This window comes from Dermacentor silvarum, chromosome 5, assembly GCF_013339745.2.
Source record: "Dermacentor silvarum isolate Dsil-2018 chromosome 5, BIME_Dsil_1.4, whole genome shotgun sequence".
Classification (NCBI taxonomy): Eukaryota; Metazoa; Arthropoda; class Arachnida; order Ixodida; family Ixodidae; genus Dermacentor; species Dermacentor silvarum.
Genome location: NC_051158.1, coordinates 36834125 through 36860815, shown reverse-complemented (window position 1 = coordinate 36860815; position 26691 = coordinate 36834125). Strand labels below are relative to the sequence as shown.

The following is a 26691-nucleotide window of genomic DNA, read 5'->3' as shown; positions in this document are numbered from 1 at the left end:
TAAAGCTGGTAGTTACTGTATGTTATTACACCTAGTAAAGGTAGTAGTCTATTACCTTGCTGTTGCTATCAGTGCTTCGCCTTTTGAGGGAAAATGCAACTTTTTTCCTTGTAGGACCTATACTAGGAACAACGCATTATGGCTACCGAAATTCCGTATGCCTTGCCGGATTTTTCTTGATTTCTCTGACATGGACACACATGTGCAATAATCACAAATTTACAGCAAACATGGCGGCCGCGTATAACTGGTTGTCAACCGTAGCCTCCCTTTCATGCAATTTTAGAGCGAAGCTTTCTTTGCCGTGTCCGACTGGTTTTGACACTGCATTGGACAGGCTGTGTGGAAAGTGGTCCGCTGATAGTCTCGTCCGACTGTGGGCGACACTATCAGTCACAGCAGCGGAGTTGATGCGAAAGCTTCGTAGGCTTAGCTCCATCCCGTCAATATTAAGGTACTGTCAGCATGGCATAAAACCACATCTTTGGTCGCCGACTCTCAAATGCAACAAATTGAAATTTGTTTGCTATTGAAATTTGTCTTTTTTTTCTTTTTTTTCTGATTGCCTGATAATTTGGAGACTTCTGTGACCCCTTCCATGTAAGAAAAATCCAGCAGCGACTCCACTTGTTTTCATAAAATATCGAATTCCACATTAACGAAGTTTTCATGTAACAAAGGGCCGATTCTACTGACATAGTTATATTGAGGTATAACTGTATATTCTTATAATGAATATTGGATGTAAGGAAGCTACTTTTGCGTCGGATATGACTTGGTTATAATGAGGTTGGAATGTACTAGTATTCTCCATCAGGCAATCTTTGTTTTAAGTTAATTGTGCTCAAGAAAGCATTGGGTGTTTGACTTGTATTTGCTGTGGAAGCAGATAATGAGAAGGCAACCGATTCCCTTCTGTTCCCATTCTGCCGGCCAGACCCCATAACAGGTGTCAGCGTCCAAGGGAACGTCTGGCTTCGCCGTGGTGATGTCGTCTCGCTCCAGGTGTCGTGCAACGGCAGGTATGCGATTGAATCTTGTCTCCGTGCTTCAGTTTTTTTGTTGCTTTTTTTGCATTGCTTTCGAATGTGCTCGTTCTGTTTGCTTGGGAAACTACTGCATTTCTCAGGACCGTAAACATCTGAGCCAGTTGCAAAACATTGGCTCACAAGCATCATGCGACCATTGGGTGGATTGATGAACGTTACAAGAACAGCCCGTGAAGAAATGTTGTGGAGGCTGCTACCAAGCTCGTTATATTTATCTTTCTGCCGAGTCTCACTCTTCTTAGGATCAGGAGTTTGTAGTAACAGAGTCGTTAAATAAGTGCTAGGACAGGCTAGCTAAGATGGCACTTAACTCCGCATTAATTGTATGGCATTTCAACTAAGTATGTTCAATGGTTTCTTTGCCATTCTACACGCTATGCACATCCCATGATGTTGCACAACTGCCTTGATGATGATGATGTTTATTGGCATCCCCTTTGAAAGGGGATGAAGGCAAATAGCCACCTAGCCTGGTTGATTTAATCATGTTTTACTACATCTATCGCTATCTTGCCTTTTGCCTGTGATCTCAACCTTAACTTTACCATTTAAAACCTCCATCACTATATTTGTACCATTACCTACGCTTTAGCGACTCCGCCTAACTTCAAAGCCTTGGAAATCTTTCGGCAGTGCCCCCTACAACTACTGCTGGAAGTACCTGCCGGGCAATGCGACCAGCAACTCGACAGCAAACCTGACCTGCGATGAGCCGATTTCGACCAACCAGTGCCAGTTCCCGCTGGTGCACTACTTCCCTCAGGATGGCTCGCACTTCATCGCCATCCTCGTGAGCAACATTGTCCAGGCGAAGCCGTACATCAAGAACATCGAGGTGCACATCTACGACGGTGAGCTCATGGGCTGTGCAATTGCAGTTTGTCTCGTTTAATTTTTTGTTCATTCCACTTTACAAAGGCTTAAAAGCAAAAGCGAGCCTCAGTGTTGCTGAGCTTGAACATGGCTTTGTGCAACTGCCCAACACGCCACCCACGAAGAAAAGCACTCGTCTTGTGTCAGTACAGTTATAATAGTTTTGAACGACATTGTTAGTGGGAGTCGCTATCAATGTCTGCAGTGAAGCCTCTGTAAACTTGTCACGCACGATTTGGTGGATGCAGACATGCAACTTCAGAGACGATTCTGTCAGCATAGTGTCCAGAGCTTTGTAAAACTTATTGCCCCTGTTACAATGAAACGGGAACAGGACCCACTTGTCATCCTCAGGTGATTAGTGCAATTCCAAGAGCCTTACTGAGAGCCTCCTGACCGAGGATTGAGTTGTAAAATGGACGACAGACAACATATCATAGTGTATCGTCCGATGCAGATTATGAAGTGCTGAGCTGTCTGCATCAGAAAACGATGTAGAAATAACTTAGAAGTAACTTAGAAGTAGAAGTAAAATTAGAAGAACTTAGAAGTAACCACGATAAGGAGCACTCTTGGAGATTGGTAACACATTGTAATTTGCAATTGTCTGCTGGAATTACATGAAAGAAAGTTATTGGAAAGGTGGGGGAGGGGGGGAGCAACAAGTTGCGATCAATGGAGATGTATGAGGTCTTCATTGTAGCAGAACTTTATGTTTAATTATTTTTTGTCATTCAACACTAACATCTCTCATAAGAAAAAGAAATAATGCAATTAATTTTGCTGCCGCAAGTGTGTAGCCATTGTCTCAGCTGAGATCACAATGGTTTCAGCTTCAACCTGCTTCAGTGCCAAATTTTCTTTGCTGGGGACATACGGAACTAGAAAGTAGGGATGCGCAAATATTCAAAATTACAAATACAAGGCGAATATACCGTATTTACTCGCGTAATGAATGCACCCCCAAATTGGTCGCGAGAAATCAGTTTTTTTTTTCCCTTACGTAATGAATGCACCCCCAACTTTGCTACTGTGCGGTCCCACGATCGAATGGCCGTGCTATGTTTTTCGGAGAGACTAGGATCTTTTACTCTCGCAGGGAACACTGGCGGGAAGCATGCGGTAAGAACAGGCTGCGCATACGTCGCTTTGGACCTGACGGAAGCAGCGACCATGATAACGTTCGGCCTGCTCTTACCGCATGCTTGCCGCCAGTGCCGCCGCAAAGGCATTGCACAGGCTCGAAAGAAAGAAAAACTGCAACTGGCTCTCTGCAACAGTACTTAATGCAATTTACAGACTCTACTCTAACTTAAAGGAGAGAGCGCGCATGCATTGCACTGCTAGTTGTGGCGCTTGGGAGAGTCCAAGTGAAAGAGGGGTGGCCGGCACATGGTCGGCGTCGTCTGTTGCTGGCTTTTCTGCCTGTCTTTGGTTACGCTGTGTGCGATGGGTCCAAAGTCGAGGTATATACGCCTGGTGTAGGACAGGGAGTTTATCTACTCACAAAACGGAAACGCCGATCAGATACCAATAAAGTTTGACGTGCCGATGAGCAGTACGGTCGAGCAAAGAGATGCACACAGCGTGCTTGTCAAAACAGTTGCCAAAAAGCAGCGCTTCAATGTGATGCTTGCGATAACAGCAGACGGCCGGAAGCGGCTGTGAGGACTAATTGTTGAGACACCACAATGTGGATGAAGCGGCCAGCGACCTGGACGACAGGTCTCGTGGTTTCGATCCGTGGTGAAGTGCAAAAAAAAAATTCTGTTACGGTTTGCAAATAGCTTACGTCTATTTTTACTGCAATGATAAGTTATTTAATGCATTTCTCAAATAATTACCATCTTAGGTTGCAATTTTTGTGGTTTTGAAAAAGTCCCCATAAAATTTAGCCCGCATTATAAATGCACTCCCCATTTTTGCTTAGATTTTTTGGGAAAAAAAGTGCGTTCATTATGCGAGTATATACGGTTATCTCTGGTATTTGATTCGTATTCGATTCAATAATTTACTATTCGAATTTCTCGAACATTCGTTTCTGTCTGAACACGAGGGAAGACAACACTTATTGGAGACTCCAGGGAAAGAGCTCAATGCAAGTTAAGCCTGTTCTGAATTATTTTGCTGCAGGAAAGCTGAGGTGGTTGTGAGAGGCACTAGTTCCTGAGAGGAACGCATGGGGCAGAAAGCTTTTTCTAAATAAGAGTCCAGTCATTAAGTAAGAATTCCTCGCTTTTAAGCAGTCTATATACGAATTGGTTGTCTTTATTGCAGCAAAGCATTTTTATCACTTAACCAGTTTCACCATATTTTCATCTCTTTAAACAGTGTGTGCTGCTGTGGTTTCACACCTGTCTCCTTCAATGAATGCAACACTCTTACATGTATGTGGTGACATGTTCTTCCTACGTTTCATATGGTAACTAAATCAATGATCACTGATGGCACCTGTTCCTCATTTACAAGCTTCTCAGTCAACTGGGTGTTCAGTTGCAGTGTCATTGCATCCATTTATGAAGTAACGTTAATGAGTTCAATTTTTTTTGCCAGAAGCACACCACACAAACTTTGTTTCGTTTTCTCTAGGAAGGAAAAAAAAAATATTTCAGGTTTGATTCACAAATTTTTCTCAAAACATTTGTATTCAATTAGGAAATTTCACTACGCGAACATCCCTGCTAGAAATTTGTCACATCCCATTTCAGTTTCATTTGTGTGTACACGTGTGCATATGCAGTGATGTGAATGATAGAAGTCTCATCTGATTACAGCAAAGTAGGCATAACATAGATTGCATGCAGTAAGTAGAGATCAAAGGGGATTGGTTCCTTCATGTAACATTTTGTATGCTTAGGTCTGCTCTTGACCCGGTTTTAAGTTTGTGAACTGCTGCTACATATACCTGCCTTGTGGCTTTTGGACCTTGCTTGAAACCCGAATGTTTGTGTGTGCTTTTATTAACGGCACGGTTTTGTGACCTCCCAGTGAACACGCTTCGTAGGGGCTGGCCTTACTGAATCGTAATACTCGTAGCACTGCTGACCACAGGCTTTTGATATTGACTTTGCATCTATGCATGCCTGCTTGTTGAAGCATTCTTGATTGGTTCTGCTTTGCTCCGTTTGGTGGCTGGTGGCTTTCGTTTCTCTGGTTCAGTTCTGGTTTGGCCGAAGCAGTTCTGGCTTTGCTCGGTACTGTTGATTTCTTCCCTTTGTAAATGTACTTTGTGGCTGTTGCTTTCCATCCTGAGCGATTGCCTTTCAATGTTTGTAGTGTTTGGTGTTGGTGCTTGCTTTCTCCGCATTGAAGTAGTTCATTACTCATTGGTGACCAGTCACTCTGTGCAATGTCTTACCTGAAGGATATTGGGTAAGTCCTTTCTTCTATCTTGTCAGCCTCCTGGATTATCCAAAATAGCGCCTTCATCTCTTTGAGTTCTAATTGACTTAACAGCTGATTCAATTAGCCATGCTATAGGCTTCATTTTGCCATTTTCTTTTGCCCGGAACTGGCTTCTCTGTCTGCTTGAACAAGATAGAAGTAGCAACTTGGCTCTGCTTGATCATTGCGCTTGTTCATTGTCAGTCTACTGCATCTACTGAGCCGCATGGGTAAGTTTCAATCCACTCTGGTTATCTACTTTGAAACTGGCTTCTGTCTTGGCTTGATAATGACAGAACCTGTGAGCATGCTTGCATCCCCTCACGTCGTCTGCTGCCTCTTTCTGTCGGCTGTGAACGTTGTTGCTCGCCACTTGCAGTGGTCGGCATTGGTGATGGTTCCTTACAACACTTCCTCACGCCTTCTTCACGTCAACTTGCCTCTCGTTTTTTTTTTTGCTCTCCGTGCTCCTTTCTCGCCGTCTGCCCTCTGTTGCGGAGTCGCAGCGGTGGAAGCGCCTGCGGAGAGAACCATCGGTTGGCTCGACCCAGTCCGCCTCTCGCCCTTTCTCTCGCACTGTCGCAGTCCCTCGGACCAGCCTGCTGTCCACCATCATCCTGCCAATCGTGTGCTCACTCCTGGCGTTCGTCATCCTGGTCACGGGCTTAGCATACCACATCCACACGCGCAACCGGCTACATGTAGAAGTCGCCGACTTTGACTTTCAGCGGCCCGACTTGGAACTCACCGAGAAAACCTTCTGGGAGCACCTGCTGGGCGCATGGAGGGACGCATTCCCGTCCTGGAGCAAGCAGCCCCGGGACGTCGACAGCACCGGCGAGAGAGACAGTCTGGCGACGTCCGAGAACGAGCGCCGCTATGCCGACGACAGGAAGAAGTCGCCCGAAACCTCACTGCCGAGAAGTCCCAGCAACGGAACGGACACTGCGGCGCCCCCTACGTCCGCCGAGAAGAGTGTCGCGGACAGTTCCAATTGGACGGCGGGCAGAGTGGAGAGATAATGAGTGCGGCGGTGCTTAGCTGCAGAAGACAAGTGCAGTGTGTTTGCGACGGTTGTGTCGGTATTGCCGCTGTCTCTGTGGGCAGCAGGTTTCCTTGCTACAAATGGATGGATGGTCGGTGTGTTTGTGGACATCAGCGGGCAGTTTTAGTGACTTGTTTTTACACGTTGGCTGTGAGAGGAAAGGGACAGCCTCGTGCTGTCAGTGCTGGTAACCGGCTGCTAAGTTAGGGTTTTCTGGAATTACCGAATGCCTTAAGGAAGCGAAAGTGTAGAAGCACAGCTGTCCACTGACGACAGTTGCTATAGCTTTTGTGTCTGTCGTGGTTTGCTGTGCAGTTCAAAGACCACCGATGCCTTCAGTGCGGAGAAGCGGTGCAGTAGCGTGGAGTAGATATTGAGATTAACCAAATGCAATGTGGATCTGATAAGAGACCCACCTCGTCTGTCACAAACCTGGCTCTTGCTAGGTCACAGTCCAGAAGCGTTCTTCATTTCACATACCTGATCTCGGTGTGCCATTGGCGACGCGATGGCAGTAACTAAATAATGATTGTAGAAGTTTAATCAGTTACAAATCACTGTGAGTAGAAGCCGAGTTAAATTTGTTTTGGGCTTAGAATGTGCCTACAGTTTGTCAGGCCTTGTGTGGAAGATGATGTCTTGTAGTACGTCGTCATGGGCTGATTACAGAAGCAGTTCCTGACTGCAAACAATAGTTCCGTGGCTTGTTGTTTCTTGTCAGGCAGTATGGAGTAATTATGTTTATTATCGAAGCACCCTTTAAAGGAATGGATTTCAAGCGACAATTCAGTATCATTATTTGTAAGCTTTATTTTTGGAGAACCCTTTTACCCTTCTTTACCCAAGAGAATGATAGATTGTAAACAGTTGCCACTCCAGCCTTTTCACTTCAGCTAACCTTACAGACTGCGAAAATGCTTGGTTCTAGCTTCAGCCTTATTGTTGTGCCAACAGTATAGCGTGGCATTGTTGATCAAGTGTAAGTTGCTTGGTACTCAGCTGTTCGTGTGTTATTACCAAATAGATGATCCCAAGCACTGCAGGTTCCCGCAGATGAGATCACATGGAATCAGTCTCTTGTAATGCAGTATGTAATGGAGAGTGACGATTCTTGCATGTGCTCACTAAAATTTTGTGTAATCTGTGTACTGTGTAGGGCACAGTTGACATCCTCTAAGATGACTGCAATGGTATAGAAGGTCCAAAACAGGGTTGCAGTGATTGTGCTAGCGTGATGTGGGAGCCATTGCTGGAAATTTTATAGCTTGTCGCTTTCTGTCTCCACTGTAGTGGTGCATCGGTCTTCGAGTACATTTGGTGACAGCGCGCTTGTTTTTGGAGGATGATTGGAAGCAGTGGTGATTCCAGGGAATCTCGTTGCTTTCATTTGTACCATAGCGACGCATCAGGTAAGGCAGTGCTGTACGCAAGTGCTATGGAATCTCTCTGGTCTTCTGTTCCAACTAGCGTGCTGGTAGTACCTTCTGGAGGCAGCTTGAGCAGTGATTTCGAAAGGAGAGAAAAGTCCTGGAAATTATGCCGGACATCACAGCTGAACATCTTGATGCTCCGCACCATTTAAACTTGTCACAGCGCATCACTACCAACCTATATATTTGGTGACAGCACTGGCACCGTTTGACTGCCGAGTGTTGCACTCTCCCGTCGTATTTACCAAGCTCCGTTTTAGCTCATGCATTCTGGTGATGGTACACATTCGTGTGATAGCCCAACCTGGTGACAGTGCGTTTTGTTTTTTTGCATAATTTTCTGCATGATATCTTGGGAGGTGCTGTGGCACTTAACATGAATTAAGCATCTAAGAAATCACTGTTAGGAAGCAGTGTAGGACTTCAGTGCAGAAGAAACAACTTGGCAAGGGGTTGTATTTCACATCGACGTACGGAGTATGAAGTTGCCACAAGACTTAGTGCGTTGACAGTCTTGTGCTCATTAGTGAAGATGGCTGGTTCCAATATTAAATTCTTTGGCCAGCGGCACATACATAAGTGAGGAATGAACAGGCCTGCTAAAAGTGGAAAACACTGCTATACAAAAACCTTGCTTGCGTTTTCAAGCTGACTTTCAAGCTTTTGTCACTGACATGACCTTGGGAAATGCAGTCTACGGCTTCACGTGAACCTGTCTATACTATGAGGGTGATTCAGAAAGTAATGCCTCCAAGCCCACTACTTTGCCCGTAGTACTGCAAACAATTTGAACTCTTTATCATCAATGAACTGGTGTTTAAGCAATAGAATGTCACTTGCCTCACTTTCATATCTCTTCTCGTTCCTAGAGTAATCGAGCAGTCTATGGCATCCAGTGGTGACGTCTGGTTGAAACAGTGGGCTGTAATTGAATTTCTGACTACGGAAGGTTGTGCGCCCATTAACATTTATTTTGGCTTTTCACAATCCTTGTCCACCTCTGCACAATGCTGACGTCAACGCAGGCATCCCTGTAAACTGCACTCAGACGGCGATGAATGTTGATGGGTGCACAACCTTCAGCAGTCAGAAATTCAATTACAGCCCGCTGTTTCAACCGGACCTCAACACTGGATGCCATGAATTGCTCGATTGCTCTGGAACAAGAAGAGATAGGAAGGTGAGGCAAGTGACATTCTATAGCTTAAACATCAGTGCATTAATGATTAAGAGATCAAACTGTTAGCAGTACTATTGGCAAAGTAGTGGGCTTGAAGGCATTACTTTCTGAATCGCCCTCATAGCTGAAAACTTCGATGGCTGCAAGCAACAACCTGGTGAAGGGCTGCACTACCGAAATATGATAGCCCCGAGATTGGTGTTTGCGTAATTCATGCAGTGCAAAAATTTTTTTCGTGCTTAAAGAGCTCTCTGTACTGAGCGTCTTGCTTGAAACATCACAAGTGAAAGCGAAGATGGCATCATGTGGTTTCAGTGCATTCATGCTTGTTCTTTTGCCACTGTCTAGAAACACATTCCCACACTTGCAATGTGTGGTCGTGAAAGGCTTTAGGTGGTTTTCTCGATTTTCGCAGTTCCAGAACACTGCCTGGTTTGAACAAGGTTGCCAAGCGGGACACATATAGTCAGGTACCTGGTTGATAATAGGAACCTCTGCATTATTAACAGCACATTTCTGCATCGTCATTTGCAGTTTTTAGCAGTGTACACCAATTTCCTCTATCTGTGGTCAGTGATCCATGTTAAACAGGCTAACCGTTTGCCAGTTGTTGCTACTGAGCTCAGAATTGGCTAATGAAAATTTTGACGGTAAATAATAACACCCGTATGCTGCTAATAACTGTCTTATACGAGGTGCATTGGAAAAGATGTCCTTCTTTGATCAATAGTTATCACTTTGAACAGAACAGGTCAGAAAAATGTCTTATCCCCTTCTTCAATCAGTAATATTGCAATTTATGGAATACTGGAAACAGGAGACTCAGATGTTTGTGATGATGCTGATCATTACTGGCATCCCCTTTGAATGTAGGTGGCGACAACTAATCACCTAGCCAGTGAAAGCTACTTAGGTATTACCACATTGAAAGCGATCATTCTAGCTTTCTCTGCTTTACCTTGCAATATTTCCCATGTCTGCAAAAACAGCGCTGGTGGGGCCCTCTTGTGACGCTGATGTCAACTAGGGCACACTGAACTATAATGGCAATGATCGTGTTCTACCTATCTGCTGGTGGAAAAGGTGTTGGCTGGAACACGCATTGGTGTATAGTGGATTTATTTTTCTTCCTTCTCCTCCTGCAAAAACAGTGATGCAACACAAACACGTTTCTAATGCATTGTGGTTGAAGAAAGTGTCAGAATATGGCACTAGCAACATTGTTACTGCTATCGGTGTGTCTTGTGTTCTAGCGCTGCTGTATTGCATTTACAGACAGGTTAAACTCTTCATTGTTCTACTATCTAAGCACTGATGATCAACTTGCCAGAAAATTGGAAGCTTTGTTGTCTCTGCATAGCCACAGAACTGAGGCCATCATGTGTGGTTGTGTAACATGGTTAAAACAAATGTTCTCGCAGATTTCTTTGTTATTTCCAACAGGTTGAATGCTTGTCATTTTCAGAGCAGTGTTTTAAGTGCATTGATTACTCCACCGTGTTTTATGATAACAAGATCTTGGGAGCCCTCTGGAAGATTTTACTTAAATGGAGTTAACCTTAAAGTTCTTTCATTTAATGTGCACGGACCTCAGCCTGAAGCCCCGCACTCTATTACTATGAGAGGCCTGCTACTTGTTGGGCTGAAATGAACTTTGAGACTACAACCTGTTTTAGACTTTCTGTGTGACCATTATGAGTTGTGTGATGTTCCTAGGCCTTTGCAAGGAAGGGCTTTTTAGAAACGAGTGAAGCGATCAGCTGAACCAGCAAATGAGACTGTAGTAGGGTACACTGTGTGCGAATGTTTCGATGCAGTCCTACGCAGGGGGTGTTCTTAGGAGCGCATGTGATATCATCTCGACGACAAAGTGTACTGTGTGCGTGCGTGTGCCTACATTTCTAATATATATTCCTTTCTTCGGTTCCCATTGTCCTTTCGAATGTTTGCATAATCTCCCAGCATTGCTCACAGGGCCTTTGTTGTTCCTTATTATTTAAGAGGCCTAGTCTTACTGGAGAGCGGTTTTGCATTCTCAGCCAATAAAGCATACCTAGGTGATGAACAGTTGTTTGCACTGTCTTTGTTCTGTACTGAATGTTTCAGAGGTGCCATAAGTGTTAAACTTTAAAGCCCGCCTACTATACTAGGCGACAACCTAAACATTCGGTATAAGCTCCGGCTACATAATCGCACCCTGAACTGCGGGCCTTGGAGCTCCACACCCAGGTTTCTGAGGGATGCTGATAGTGAAAGAAGCTCACTTCCATGTGACGTCACGGAAGTGAGCAGACGTAATTTGTAATTTTCTAGCGCATCTATACAAATCCTCTAGGAGTTGGACACTGTTGTCTTTGCAACCGCAGTCTTAAGTGGTCACAATCATGTAACAGTCGAGCCCATTGTGCGAAATTGTGCCAAGAGAAGCCCTTTGCGCCAGCTTGCTGCAAACAAAATTGTTGCATAGAATTGTGCTACCTGAAGAAATAATAATAATGAATAATAATGAAAACCTTCTTCTGTTGAGACTGCCCGAGCAGTAAAACTGAAACTGAAATCTAAAACACACCATCATCATCATCATCATCCTGGAAGCCACGGATATAGCCGACGCCGTCGGTTCTCTATTTGCTGCTTTTGCGATTTTCTTGCATCTCTCTTCGGCGGATGTTCCAATGCACTACTGCTGTACTACCACTGTATTGTCTTTCTGTTTGTACTATTGTAACGAAGAAGAAGTGCCGGTTAGCCAGACACTGTGCTTCTGTTCGTCACGTTCGCCTATAATACTGCCACTCAAGCGACCACTGGTTTTTCTCCGTTTTTCTTACTGTACGGCCGTGAACCTTGCTGCACCATCGATACCATTTTACCCTACCAGCCTGATTCATCGGAATGTGTTCCTGTATCTCAAGCTGCGCAGCATGCTGAAGAATGCAGGCAACTTGCCCTTTGTCATACCACCGTAGATCAGACAACAGAAGCTTTGTCGTGGTGGCTCTGTTACCCCAAGCTTCCCTTCCGATTAATTGGTTTGGCTTTGGGTTCCACCTTTAGCTCCCGGCCTTTCTTCTAAGCTGCTCCCAAGATGTCATGGACCTTTTATTTATTTATTTATTCAGCATTGATTCAGACACAGTGAAGGTCTTGGACGGCAAGGCGACGAAGAAGTAGTGCCGGTCAGTCAGGCGCATCACCAGCGCTTTTACGCACGGGGCTTATCCTGACTGCTTGCAGGGTTCTGACTGCCACACCTAGTTCGACCTCTCAATCCTGTCAATAAATACCTTGACACTATATGTGCTGCATTTCAGTAATCCTCGTACCAGCCTGGCTTGCGGAGCTTGTTCAAGAAGGATTTCGCATCAAAAAACCTTGGATAACATCTGGTGGCACATTGTTTGGTGCAGTTGGCGGTGCCACTTTAAAAATATCTAGTAATATGTGTACTCAACTGCTGACATATAATTTGCTTATGATTAGGGATCTTCCTTGCAACCCTGCACAATCAGAAGAGGGGGTGGGGTGATGAAACTATAGTTAAAGTGGGTTTGACGGTGCTCGGAAGGGCAGGGAAGCGGTCAAGCAGGCAGAAACTGGGACTTACCTGTAAACAATTCTTTGGGCAAACTTGGGCCCTTGAAACCAAGATACAGTACAGCTCGGCAGCAACAACAGCAACAAGGGCAGTAAGTGGTTATTTAATTGAACGGCGGCCCTTGCATCTGACCGCTTTTTGTGCATGCATTGTCGACTCTTCCATATGCACTCGTGATGACCACACAAATTCCTGAACATGCCGCAAACTGTCTGTGCTTTGACATTCAGATATGACTGACTGGTGTTTCTAGAAAAGACTGCAATGCTTGGTATGTATGAGATGCATACTGTCGTGTGTACAACTTGTGCAACAGCTTAACTCTGATAGCAGTGAGATCGATGATAGAGGCTTGATGGTACATATTAGAGCCAAAACAGCGTTAAAGAACGGGAAAAAGCAAGAACACGACGACAAAGTTCTGACCGTCAATTGACATTTCTTACGTGCTGTGCCACAGCATATAAATACACTAGAAAAATGGAAACGCAAGGGAGAAGGAAATGTGGACAAGGTGGTTGCATATGATTTCATATGAAGAGCCACTTACTCAGCTGTGAATGTGGGCAAACATCTAAAAGTTTGACTTATTTATCAAAAAGATTTATTGCAGGCGTGCTAACACCTGCAGTGCCTTTTTTTTGCTATCCTGTACACTTTGTAGATTAATAACTTTCTGACAGCAGATGCACGAAACAGAAAGACCTGCGGCACTATGTCGGGCTTAGTTCCAATCATGTTCTGGGCTTTGTCTACAGCAATGACAACTTTTAGTGCATCCAACGTATGAGCCATCTTGTGCGCTTAGTCGTCGTGACTTGATCTTCCGGGCGCATGCGACGCAGTGTCCCAGCAGCAGCAGCTGTCTACCATTGTGGTGCCCATCGTGTGCTCTGTGTTTGCCCTGGTCATCGTGGCCTTGGGCATCGCCTACCACATGCACACAAGGAACCAGCTGCGCATTGAGGTGAGTGTGCAGAATTTTTCGACTGTTGTAAATGGCACAGCACTGACTTAGGAGTAACTTTTGCTATCGCTTAGAAGGAAAGAAATTTGGGTAGTTTCGTAGTGATTCATACGGAAAGGCAGGTCTGGAAACACATGCACAAGTAGGAACGATAAGAGCAACACAAACGCCGACTATCAACTGAAAGGTTGCACAGTGGCGGAAAAGAAGGAACGCACAAAACTTAGCTGCACATGCTCAAGGGAAGGCAGTGCCAATGTGTCAGTCATTGACACGTGTCATGAAAGATAACTGTTTATGCAAGACACTTCCTCTTTGGGCAAGATAATCAAAGGCTGATGTATAGCGGTACGCACATGTTACCGCTGTTAATGATAATAAATGCCTCAAGTATAAGGCACACTTTGTTCTTATGTCTGAGCAGAACTACATTGTCTGCAAATTTTGGAGTACATTTGCAATTGCGACAGTGTAACGAAAAGTTGGATGATGTTCCATCGGTCAACGGACATTTATGCCAAATTAACCTAATTCATGCAATGCCTTGTCTATGTCACTATAATACCAAGACTTCTTGCATTGTGATCATGTTGTGTGTGAGCCACCTCGTAGGGGCAACAAATGTTTCTGGAATAGAAGGTCTGAAAAAGAACTGTAAGAATCTGTGTGAACCACGTGCCGAAGCTAAGATAGGGAGCATATTGCAGTGGAGCACATTGAAGTGCCCAATTTTGTGAGAAGACTGGGCACTTTGTCTTCTCGGCCCATAAGCTTTTGTTCCTAATCTTACAAACACACGAAAGCTGACCTAATCTTACAAACACACGAAAGCTGACAAAAATTTTCTGTAGAAACCATCTATTAAAAAGACAAAAAGACAGTAGTCCAGGAGTTTGTTAAACAGTTTTCTCCTAGAATCCTGTATTGATTTGGTATTGTGTTGGTGTTTTGGTATATCTAGGTTCATCTGGCATAGGTTCTTGTGGCCATGTGGAAACTGGCATATGGCTGGGCCTAGTAAGCCATTAGTCACTAGAAATTGAGTAACATTGCAACTTAAGATAAATCAGTCTACCACAGTGACTGTCTGCAGAGACAGTAGACACTTGTATGTACTTCAACACACAGGGGCATGTTATTGTCTACCTGTGGGCTTCGTCATACGAGGTGTAGGTCTGGCAGTATAAGAAACTGACTGGACTTGCAGGCTGGCTGTGTGTGAATATATGGTTTGCTTTGTCATTACTCTTGTAGGCATTCAATGCTGTAAATGAACCCGTGTAACGAACATAGTAGTCCTAGTTGTAGCATGTAGTAAATAACTGGTTTGTTTACAAAACGAATAAGAAAAGGAGCAGCCTGCTTGATGCCACTCACTGAAAACTGTGTAGATATTAAGCTGGCTACCCGAACAGCAACCAGTAGGTTGAAGAGGCGATGAGAGATAGTGTGATAAATGGAGCATAGATAGAAATGAAATGAGCTAAAAAGGAAAAATGACAATAAACTATTCACATTAAGGGACTATGTAAACGTTCAGCTTAGTTCACATGTATAGCATACACTTTGCATGTGTTAGGGATATGAAAGTATGCTTCAAATATGGGATATCAAGCAGTCATGCCATTGGTGCGAGTTTGGCAAGTAGACACACTGGGACCGAAAAATTCAGCCTCTCAGCTGCGATTTCATCTGCTAATGAAATCTGTTTTTCTGCCGTTGAGCAATGACTAAGCCAGTTCTGAAAGAACGTTTAGTTACAGCTTTTGTTCTTGCTTTAGAAATCTTGATGCTCCATATTTGCCCCTCCGATATTTCTGTTGTCTACATCTAGGTTGCCGACTTCGATTTCAACGAACCACCTACGGACGACCTGGTGGAGAAGACATTTGCAGACCGCCTCCGCAGCGCCCTTTTGCAAGCCCTACTGGGTGCCACCGACGACGACGCGGAGGCCGAGTCTAACGTGTCACCGACAGCTTCCAACATTCGCCACCCCGTCGCTGCCAGCCGAGAGGAACTGCATCTGGTCAGGAGATCTTACGGCACTATCGCGTGACTCAGGTACAGGCGTACAGGTGAATGGTGGGTGAGACAGAGCTTGCCTGACCATTGAGAGAGAGAGAGAGATCTCAGATGAATGGCAGATCCAGACAGCCTTTCAGTTAATGGAGCATCAGGGTGGCTGGGCACCATCTCGGGATAGAAACTTGTATGAAAGGAATCATATTTATTCGAATATAAGGCGAGTTTTCTTTTTTCCCCAGAATCTTTAGCCTCATAGTCACCCCCCGCCAAATGCGTGAATTTCGCCGTGTATTGTGGCTTCACGGCAGCGTGACTTTTGCCTTATATAGTGTGGCTTTACGGCAGTGCACGTGGCGATGCCGTGAAGCCACACTCTAAGGCAATATTTTTTTTTCTTGGGTCTTCTTCTTTATAATCGTGACCGCCTTATAATCAAATAAATGCGGTATGAGAGCAAAGAGGCCCATCACCAACATTTCAACAGAAGGGCTTTTCTCTCTCAAGGCCACAGTGGTCACCCTTAGTGGGACGTATACAGCGATGTTACTCAGGGTAGTTAACTTTCTGGGATTCAGTCACTTTAGTGAGATTTTGCACTACTATCATTGGACGCTTCAGTATTGACGAGTGACAGCATTCTCCTGCCATGGTGCCAAGCCCAGTTAGATTTTGTAGCAACAGCGCTTCAGAATCAGAATCACGGCTTTACTGGATTATTAATGTGTAATACATAAATTAATATATAGAACGAGGTCCCAGAGCGCAAGATAGTAAGGGGGCCTCCTGTCAGCCAGTAGATGAAACAGCACACACTGTGCACTGTCCTTTACTTTGTGCTTTTCATAGTGCTTCATCTAAGTGCTGGTCCCACAAAATCTGAACTATGCTACACCAACTGACCCAAGTTGTTACCTTATTGAAGTGCCAAGCACGCTGGAGGTCTTAACACACTATGAGTAATGCTGTTGTCCATAAATGCCAATGCCTGTGGTGATAGTCATGTGAAATCTCACAAAAGTTATTGCATTCCGAGAAGTGGACGACCAAGATTACTGCCCCAGGTTACTCAACCCCTTGAAAAGAATGGAGGAGGGGGGAGAGGGTTAGCCTGCGAGGGTTATGTAGTTACCTGGATGTCAGGATAGGGTGTACAAAGCTCTGGTGGAAAAGTGACGTGACGAATGCTTCAAGTGGGGCATTCTTGTAACTTTAGCTCCTTAGTTGATACTAGTTGATACTAGCAGATGACATCGTCCTATTCAGCAGCTATGGGGACGAATTACAACAAATGATTGAGGACCTTAACCGAGAATGTGTAAGAGTGGGGTTGAAGATTAATATGCAGAAGACAAAGATAATGTTCAGTATCCTGGCAAGGGAACAAGAGTTCAGGATCGCCAGACATCCTATAGAGTCTGTAAAGGAGTACATTTATCGAAGTCAGTTACTCACAGGGGACCCTGATCATGAGAAAGAAATTTACAGAAGAATAAAATTGGGTTGGAGTGCATACGGCAGGCATTACCAAATCCTGACTGGGAGCTTACCACTGTCGTTGAAAAGAAAAGTGTACAATCATTGCATTTTACCGGTGCTAACATATGGGGCAGAAACTTGGAGGTTAATAAAGAAGCTCGAGAACAAGTTAAGGACCGCGACGTTAAGGACAAAGAGCGACGGAACGAAACATGTTAGGCCTAATGTTAAGAGACAGGAAGAGAGCGGTGTGGATCAGAGAGCAAACGGGGATAGCTGATAATCTAGTTGACATTAAGAGGAAAAAATGGAGCTGGGCAGGCCATGTAATGCGTAGGATGGATAACCGGTGGACCATTAGAGTTACAGATTGGATACCAAGAAAATGGAAGCGTAGTCGAGGACTGCAGTAAACTAGGTGGGGTGATGAAGTTAGGAAATTTGCAGGCACAAGGTCGGAATCAGCTAGCACAAGACAGGGGTAATTGGAGATCGCCTTCGTCCTGCAGTGGACATAAATGTAGGCTGATGATGATGATGATACCTGCTCAGTCCACTTGCTGAATCTACATTGGTCTTTGCACGAAGCTTGTTGTTGGCTTCTTATGATATGATAATAAAAATCGGGCCCCTTGGTTCCCTTTCTTGTTCTTTGCACGAAGCAGGTCGCATGATTTTTGTGCTATCACAGAAGCCTAGTGTCTCCTGCAGGAAGCCTATACTGTTGTTCTCGGTAGTGCGAAATGAACTCGTGTGAAATGATCAGCTAAGTGCAGCTTATTCTTAACTAGTTCAAAACACCCACCGTGGTTGCCTAGTGGCTGTGGTGTCTGCTATGCACGAGGTCGCGGGATCAAATCCCGGCCACGGCGGCCGCATTTCGATGGAGGCGAAATGCGAAGACACCCATGTACTTAGATTTAGGTGAACGTTAAAAAACCCCAGGGGTTTCAAATTATTCCGGAGTCCCCCACTGCGGCGTGCCTCATTATCAGATCGTGGTTTTAGCATGTAAAACCCCATAATTTTAACTAGTTCAGAATGTGTTGGCAAATGAAACAGACAAGTTTTTCTCTGTGCTCTCAAACCCGCACACACTGGCATGCACACATGAACACACGCACACTTGGCACTTACTGTATTTTTCCGCATATAACCCGCCACCGCGTATAACCCGCACCCCCAATTAAAACAGCCGGGAAATAAAAAAAATATCTACGCGTATAACCCGCGGTAATAACTGCATGAAACAACGCTCAAATAGTTGCAAAAACAGTCCATTCACGGATACACGACTCGTCCACAACATCGTATCATCGGCCAGCGGCTGTCCCGCTTCGGCGATGCTGATAAATCGCGTTTCACACGACAGACGCCATCGCGGACAAATCAGTCACGTGACATCTGACGCAAATCGGATCAGTTTGCAGGCGCAGCTAGCATTCACGTGACAGAGGATGACAGTGCGGCCGGAACAGCAGTCGCGTGGGCAACAGCGACTTAGCTATCAGCTGTATTGCGAAGCGCTTCGCCTGAACCGAGGGAGCGCCGCGGGAACGGGTGACGTACGAGTTCGCCGGCGCCGCGTGCATTATTCGCTATACGCAAAATGCCGACCTGTAAGAAGGAGGGGAATGGACGACCATGATGGAGGGGAGAAGGGATCTTCAACACGCCGTGGTGGGTAGAGGGTAGGATTCCCTAGGAGGTAACGAAACTAAATGGCAGAGAACTTTGCCTCGAGGTGTGGCTACACGGAAGCGCGCGCCGCGCTGCTGTGAAGCCACACCTCGAAGTAAAATTTGCGTGTAACCCGCACCCCAACTTTACGGCCAACATTCTAAAAATTTTTGGTGCGGGTTATACGCGCGAAAATACGGTATCCTCACATCTACGCCTGCCTATCTTCTGTGGGCCTTGTGGCGAACACATATTTTAAGTCGAACATCATTGTGGCATTTTATTTTCTTGCTCTACCATGCAGTGAACCAACAATCCACGACAGTTCTACATGCATCAGGCCCCGTGGAGGAGTCGCCTCAGGCCAACGACAGAGCACCATAGCGCCTGTGCTGACCAATGAGTCAAGAGGGTTCGGAGCAGCTCTCGGAGAAAGGAGAGGAGACAGGATCCAGGCCTGTTGAGGGGTCCTGGAGTGTGCGGTCCATGCAGTGTGCATGGAGGTTATCTGGGGGAAGTACTGGACAACTTAAGTCACAGATGGGCATAGTGACTGTTACGCTCTGCTCAACTTGCTCCTGATAATGAGGGATGTACTAATCTAGTAGCCAGTGCACCAGTGTGATAAGGACACTGAAACAAAAAGTGACGTTTGAAAAGGAAAGAAACAATCGATGTTATGACTTGTCTCTTTCTGATATCTACCTGATGTTTGCAGATTTCAACCCAGCGCTATAAATTAAGAAGTGTTTTATAGAAAAATCGAATGTATTCGTACACTTACTTGAGGTATATATTTCGGCATCAGATTTACCGTGTTTTTTGAAGCACCTTCGAACAAGTGCTGCCTGTGCCTTGAATGGTTTGGCAAGGCTGCATACTGTGAGATGAGAATAATTTATAGATAGGAAATAATGTCTAAAAGCAACACAGAGGCTATGAGAGATACCACAGTAGAGGGCTGCAGATTAATTTTGACCACCTGAGTTCTTTAACATGCATTCAAGACTGGGTGCACGAGTGTTTTGGTATTTTGCTCCTGTTAACCCTTTCACTGCCGGGTTTTTTTCTGACTGCTCCTCACCCCCTGCTGGGTATTTTTTTCATGTTGGTTCAGTGGAAATTTCATGCTAGTAATGCACCATGATACTCCACAGGACATGTAAAGATATTCATCAGCAGTTCTTGAATTTCTTCGTCCGTCAAAGCGCGGACGCATGTGGCGCGCTGACTCGCCATGGCTGCTGTGCTCTGCCGAGACAAAGTGACGCGGGTGTAAACACGTGCGCTCTATCTGTTGTCTAAAATTTAATTTACAAGTTCTATGTGTTTAGGTGACCTCTCCATAGATGAAGGGACATGAACACAATTTTTTTTTTTTTTGCACGAGTTGTCTCGGGAGGGGCAGGGAGTGAGTTTAAAAAGCAGCACGAGTATACTCGGGAGTAGCAGGGGGTGCGCGTGGGTGGTTTCACAAGTTATCTCAGTAGTGGCAGTTAAAGGGTTAAAATGTAGCTGCTGTGGCTGAAAATCAAACTCTTGAACTCGTGCTAAACAGCAGAATGCTGTATTCATTTAGCCATCACATTGGCTTGCCAAGATGGGCAACGAAACGGCAGTTAAATTTCTTTTCGGGTGCTGTATGATTTCATATTGATACGTACGTCGATTGAAGAAGGTCGGAACACAGTCATTCCGGCAAAGACAATGACTGACGAAGAAAAGACTCGCAGTGCTAGCTGTTAGCTAGACTGGGCAGCTTTGCGATTCGTTGTGTAAATACTACATAGTCTACTGTCTTCTGTGTTATCGGTGCTTCATTCACGTAACGAAATGAACATCCAGCGTATGACATCGACAACTCTTGGTAGTATGCTGAAATAGTTGCTGTGCCCCCTGGCAATTGCTTTTTTTTTTAGAAGCACCTGTTTTAAACTAGCCAGCACTGCAGTTGCCATTTGAAGTGCCTTGGAACATCTAAAATACACTCTTGAAGTAGACATATTTGTCACATTTTGTGTTTTGTTATTGACACCATAGCCCTTGCTGACAGTAACTTTACGGTCGTCGCTGGCCAATGTGATTCATCAGTAACAGTTCCTCGGATCCACAGTCAGACCTCAATATAACGACCACATATATAACAAAAGAGTAAGAAAGGGAAAGAAAGACAAGGAGGTTAGCCAGTGTAAATACCAGCTGGCTACCCTGTACTGGGGAAGGGGTAAAGGGAATAAAAGGTAATAGAAGAAACAAATAAAAAAATAAAAAAATTGAAGTAAGAAAAATTAGCGCAATAACACAATCCTATGCGCTACAGCGTTCAAAGCCGGTCGCACAATCCACAAGCCCTTAAGAACTTCAGCAGAGCCCTTAAGGCCTTGAGTGTCGAAGCCCGTCTTGACCAGTGTCCTAAAACTTTTTCCTCATTGAAGGGGCGATTGTCCAGTTTTTCAAGTGCAGTGGCGAGCCCTTTTCTTGCCATATTGTAGCAGGGGACAGTCACAGAGGAGGTGCTTGATTGTCTCCTTGCAGCCACAGTTGTCGAAAGCAGGGCTGTCGGCCATTCCAATGCGGAAGGAATAGGCGTTCATGAATGCCACGCCGAGCCACAGGCGGCACAGAAGTGTTGCTTCCACTTGTGGTAACCATGGTGGAAAACGGAGTTGCAGACGTGGATCCAATCTGTGGGGGCGTGCGTTGCTGAAATCACTGGTGTTCCACAGAGTCTGCGTAAGCTCACGTGTGAGGGAATGAAGCTTTGTGGCTGCGTCTGTTCTCGACAGTGGTATTGATATAATAGGGGCACCATTGTGGGCCGATCGGGCAGCGTCATCCGCACTGTGATTTCCCGAAATTCCGGAGTGACCTGGTCCACTGGTAGGTGATGTTGTGCCCCTTGTCGGTTGCGTGATGGTGAAGTAGTCAGATGTCTGCGGCTAATTGTGCGTTAGGTCCGTGGTTGAAAGTCACCGCTGTTACAGTGCAACATATATATCTTTATAATGAATAGTGGATATAACGAAGCCATTTTCTTGTTGGATACAAATTCACTATAACGAGGTTCAACTGAACTCGCTACCGGCTGTTTGATTGCAACGTGCAAACACGTTCATTTCGCAGCTACTTGGGATGCATTGTGAGCAGCTGCATTTAGAGGTTGTATCCAATTGGTACCTCTGTCAGGACTGGGCTGTTTGTACCGACAACTTCCCAGAGTGCCACATTTGTGATCAGAGCATGTGTAACACTTTGCAGTGGTTGATATTGATGTGCTGGAAGAGTATAGGGACCTATGCAGCAGGGAAGCCTCCTTAGTCTCGAGAAACCCCACTACCCTTTGAAAGAGTGGGAATACTACTGTGAGGGTCTTGCATACCTTCCACAGCTGAAGTAAGGAGTATGTAACAGCACATATCGTAAAATAAGAACTGTATTAAGCATTCACAACCAGTTAAACATTTCCACTGCACGGAAGTAAGAGTCTAAACAATACGTATGCTAATGTATGCAAATGTGAGGGATGAATCTGCTTTTGTTTGAATCGAAAGTCAATGTGCAACTCCGTGAGGCTCTATACCAAAGTCAAGTTGTTTGCTGCTTCCAAGTGGCTTCAGTAGTTATTTTTGTTGTTGTTTTTTCGCACAGTGAATAGACTGCCTGTTTGTAGAAGGAAGCAGCATATTCATTGCTGCATCGTTGCATGGTGGACGTGTAGCAACTGGTACAGTGGCGCACCGACGGGGGGGGGGGGTTCGGGGGTTGTAACCCCCCCCCCTGAGGCCGACCTAACCCCCTTCTTTTGTTTAACCCCTTTTCTTTCATTGCGCATTTGAGTACTGCAACTAAGATGCAAGACGCGCAATCGTCTGCACACTCGCAAAAAGCGCATTTTTTGACAATTTCCTGTGAAGAAATTGAAATTAGTGCTTTTTTGATGGTATTGGCAAATTGTCAACCCCCCACTGGCAGAGATCCTGGTTGCGCTACTGAACTGGTAACATTGCAGCAGGGAATAAAAGAGATTGGGATGGGGTGTTGTGCATGCATTTAAGTTGTTGGTTGTTCATGGCCTTCATAAAGTAATCAAAACCTTGGTGAGTAATGTGTAACCGAGCTTGCAAAATTGTGTTTTGGTATTCCCTGCTGTAGCTGTTTATGTAGCAGGTTATATAAATAATTAGAGGAGGGGCAGGTACATCTGTTGGTGCTGGTGCTCATTTAAAGTGCCATGATTTCATCCTTGAGGTTGTTGGGTAAGTGGAACTCAGTTCCAGGAAACTTGCAATCCATAGTCGCTATGGGTGGATCGTCACTGTTTTTGTTGTGCTACTCCACTTAGGCAGCAAAGCTAAGCTCACTAGTCTGAACCTGTGATCAAAATAAGCCAGTCGGCTGGGCAGCCATTGTATGTGCTTCGCTGGCATTACGCTTTTTTGGAATTTGCGTGTGGTTGGTTGTTCACAACGCTAGTATCATTTCTGTCAAAGGATGTTTGTTCCAAACTTGTATCAAGTTTGTGAGCTCACTTCCCGATTAATGTGTGCCTTTTGCTTGCAATCAATGGCCTTGCAAATACCTCTAGTGTGTGGGGTGGCGTGTCTCATATCATTGACTTTTGAAAAACTTGTATTATGGCTGCCGAGAGTTATGTGCAGAATAGTGGCAGGCTGAATATGAGGTCTCCCGTAGAGATTAGTTTGTGCCAATCCATTGTAAATACATCGCACAGAAGTTTGTGTGAAGATTAATTGGGACACTTGATTATCGCATTTGTGATTGTTGCATTTTGTTGGCACGTAGGTGTCACGGTGTTGAGTGTCTACTTGCTGATAAAACTATCTTAAATAGGGGTGTTCAAATAGGGAAACTTCCTAATTGAATTGAATTACTTTTGAATGTCAAATTCAAGGTATTTTCATTTCTAAATAAAGTGAACTTTAAAGATTGTGTGAAGTCCATCTGGGGATAAAAAAAATATTTGTTGCATCATTTGATAAATGTAAAGTTGCTCAGAACTGGACGTGCAGTCAGCTAAGCAACATTTAAGTGAAAAACGACTGAATGACAATCATATCTGTATGAAACAAGGGAACAGCCCGTCACCACCGGCGTGTAGAGTGTTGTGGTCGTTGAAAGAGTAAATTGTAATACGATATCACTTCGCTTTGTTTTAAAGCAATACAGGAATGACAAGATTCTGAAAATTAGAAGTTTTGTTGTCTAAATTGAGAAAATTTTCTGGGCTGCTTAAGACAAGACATCCTTATTGAATGACTGGAAGTAATTCAGGAGAAGTCAGCTAAATCATGCGTTCTCTCAGCAACCAGTGCATTTGTGCTGAAATGATAGTTGCCCTGCAATAGGATCATTTGGAACATTCACCACTTGCATCTGTGTTTATCTCTGTAGTCTCCAATAACTGCTGTTATTCCTTATATTTGAACATGAGCAACTTCAGGTAGTGAATTATTGAATTTAATACAAATCGAACAGCAAAGACTATTGAATTTGTATTTGAAATTTCAAATATTTTTACACCCCTAATTCTAAGTATGTGGAGTTCTGTGATGGAATTAAATTCTTAACCTTTAATTACAGGAAAGAATTGGAGTGACACAAAATTGAGTTCAAAAGCAATACTGTTTAAATTTAGCGTCGCATCAAATTGATTATGATGACCTATAGTTTGACATCATGTCCCTTGAAGTGTGCAGTGGCTTCACGCTTAGCTAAGTTGAAATGATGATCCCTGAAATCAGGCCTACCCGACTCTTGATGTCGACTCGTGTGAGTGTGGCCTTATTAAGTGAAAATGAGCTCCTAATAGATAAAATATTACAGGGCACAATTTTTGTTGAAATTGTGTTGCATTGCTAGTTATATCCCATTCCATCGCTTTAGGTAATAGCAGCAGATCTGATTTTTCTGTCTGTTGACATGCAATGCCTGGAAGAGTGTGCCTTGTCCAACTGTAAAGAAAAAAGTTTTCTATGCTGAAATCTAGGTTCGCTGGTGTGCATCCGTGTTTTGAAGAAGCAGCACAAAAGATGCTGACAGATATTCAGACGACGACATAGTCTTCTGATTCTTTGTCTGCATCTTCTGCACTGCTTTTTAAAACATGGATAATATTTTTGCTCTCTTGCACTTGGATGTCTGGCTATGGCCTTGTTACATGCTGTGTCAGCACCCCTTCCTACTGTATTTCAAGTTGGATGTTTTAACCTACTCAATGTAGTTGTGAACCTATAGAAGTGTAGTTGTGGTTGCTTTATGTATATTGTGTGTGCCCAGAACTTCCAGTCATACGTAATTTAAAATGTGGCACGAGGCATGAATACAGTCTTCCCAAAGACACCTGATGAAATGTTACACCTTTTTGAATCTATTTCTGTTGTGCGAAAGCATATTGTTATAATTCCTCTGCGCTCTTCCTTTTTTGTTGACTGTTTTGCTGGCAGAGTCTTTTAAAAAGAGCATCTAGCAATGCAAGCAGCACTTATTTACACATGCTCATCGTAGTTTGAGAGCTGCTGAGGATAATCTTGAATCTTTGTGCACTGCAGAGATTTGACCACAGCCGCTGACTGTGTTTATGTCAAAGTGAAATCTCTAATGCAATCTTCCATGTTGTGTATCACTATTTTATATACAGACTATGTGGTGTTATGCATTTATTTTGCTTTAATTTCAGTGATATTAAAGTGTGTACTCCTGTCTTGCTATTTGAATTTTATATATATGGCCTTTCATTGTTGTTCAAGGATGTTGTCTATTGCGGGAAACTTTCACATATTGCAGGACATTGTATATATGAATTGTATTGTGATGCATTTATATTATTTCCCTCTATACGGTGCTCTATATGTACAATGCAAGTTTAAAATTTTTAGTGCGATTTCAAATTGGTTTAATAGTTAACGTGTTTCTAGGCTATTGTAATATTAGAGCATGCGAATCACGAAGTAGCGTATGTGTTTATTAAAAATGTCTTGCTGTGAAGAATTAATTTTGTGGCTGAAGTTTGGGCGTTATATTTACCAAAAATTGCCATGTATCTCTTGCTTTTTCGCCAATATATACTGTGCCAAGCAAGGACGCCCCTCCCCCAAAATTTATGCTTAGTTTTGTCTGTGCTTGCCCTACATTGGGAATAAGTTAAGCTAGTAGCCAAAGTGTTTGCGTTCTAAGTCTGACCACTCCTGCTGTGAGTGTGTAAAACACATCACTCACAGATTTGACTCACTTCACGCTGATCTTGCTAACACCTTCAGCAACACTTATCAACCCTTTTCAAGGATACCACATCTGATGGGGTACACTTACTGGTTCATGTGGTATTTTATTTATCTAGAGCACCTCATTTTGTCTTGCCTCTGAAGCACCATGGTGCCAGGTGTGGTTATGCTCAGCCCATGACAAACCATAGCTTACATGTTCCTACTACTGCACAACTTGTGCGTCCTGCTGGAAGCGATGGTTTTGCTTCCATGTTTGTGCTTGTGTAAATGTTTTGAGAGGGGTAGGAATATCTTGAATGGAATATTTGTGTTGTATGTTACATTATGGTTCCAGTAACCGTACGACTACTGTGTGGTTCACTTATAGTGCAGACATTTTTGTTGAAGAGAATAGTATTGACTTTTCACTAACCTGTTGCTTTTATGAGATGTAAATAAATGTTTGGCCACTTCTCTATAAGACTGTTGTAATGACGCCTTGATTTAGTTGGAAGTACTTGTAAGCATCCTCAGGAAGACGGATGTTTGAACATTTTAGACCTCCTGCTCAATGCGTCATCGCAGATATAGGTGTGGCTAAGTTGCCTACTATTTCCATAGTAGTAGAAGGCCGGCATTAGAAAAAAATTTTCTGTGAAACCTGTATTAGTAAATTGTGCTTCTGGAATAGTAAGGCAGCCACTGTTACCTTGAGTGGTTTGGCAAGTCAGAAAAGACGCCATAATGAAAGGCAGATA

At 44.1% G+C, this 26691-nt stretch overlaps 1 protein-coding gene across 4 annotated transcripts in view; it reads left to right on the top strand.

Annotated features, from left to right (window-relative positions):
• LOC119453280 (uncharacterized) overlaps positions 1-26414 on the top strand; it is a 39583-nt gene extending 13169 nt beyond the window's left edge. Inside the window, exons 5-10 of one of the 4 annotated variants that reach the window (XR_007467042.1) lie at positions 938-1022; positions 1683-1900; positions 13405-13526; positions 15361-15590; positions 19015-19751; positions 20213-26414. Coding sequence is in view for 3 of the 4 variants with exons in the window: in XM_037715307.2 (XP_037571235.1) it covers positions 938-1022; positions 1683-1900; positions 5892-6328 (740 nt within the window). In the remaining variant the exon portion in view is untranslated. Of the gene's footprint in view, positions 1-937; positions 1023-1682; positions 1901-5891; positions 11029-13404; positions 13527-15360; positions 15591-19014 lie in introns of those variants that run through there. The other 3 variants (XM_037715309.2, XM_037715308.2, XM_037715307.2) reach the window with 3 other exon arrangements.
• The last annotated feature ends 277 nt before the right edge of the window (positions 26415-26691 follow it).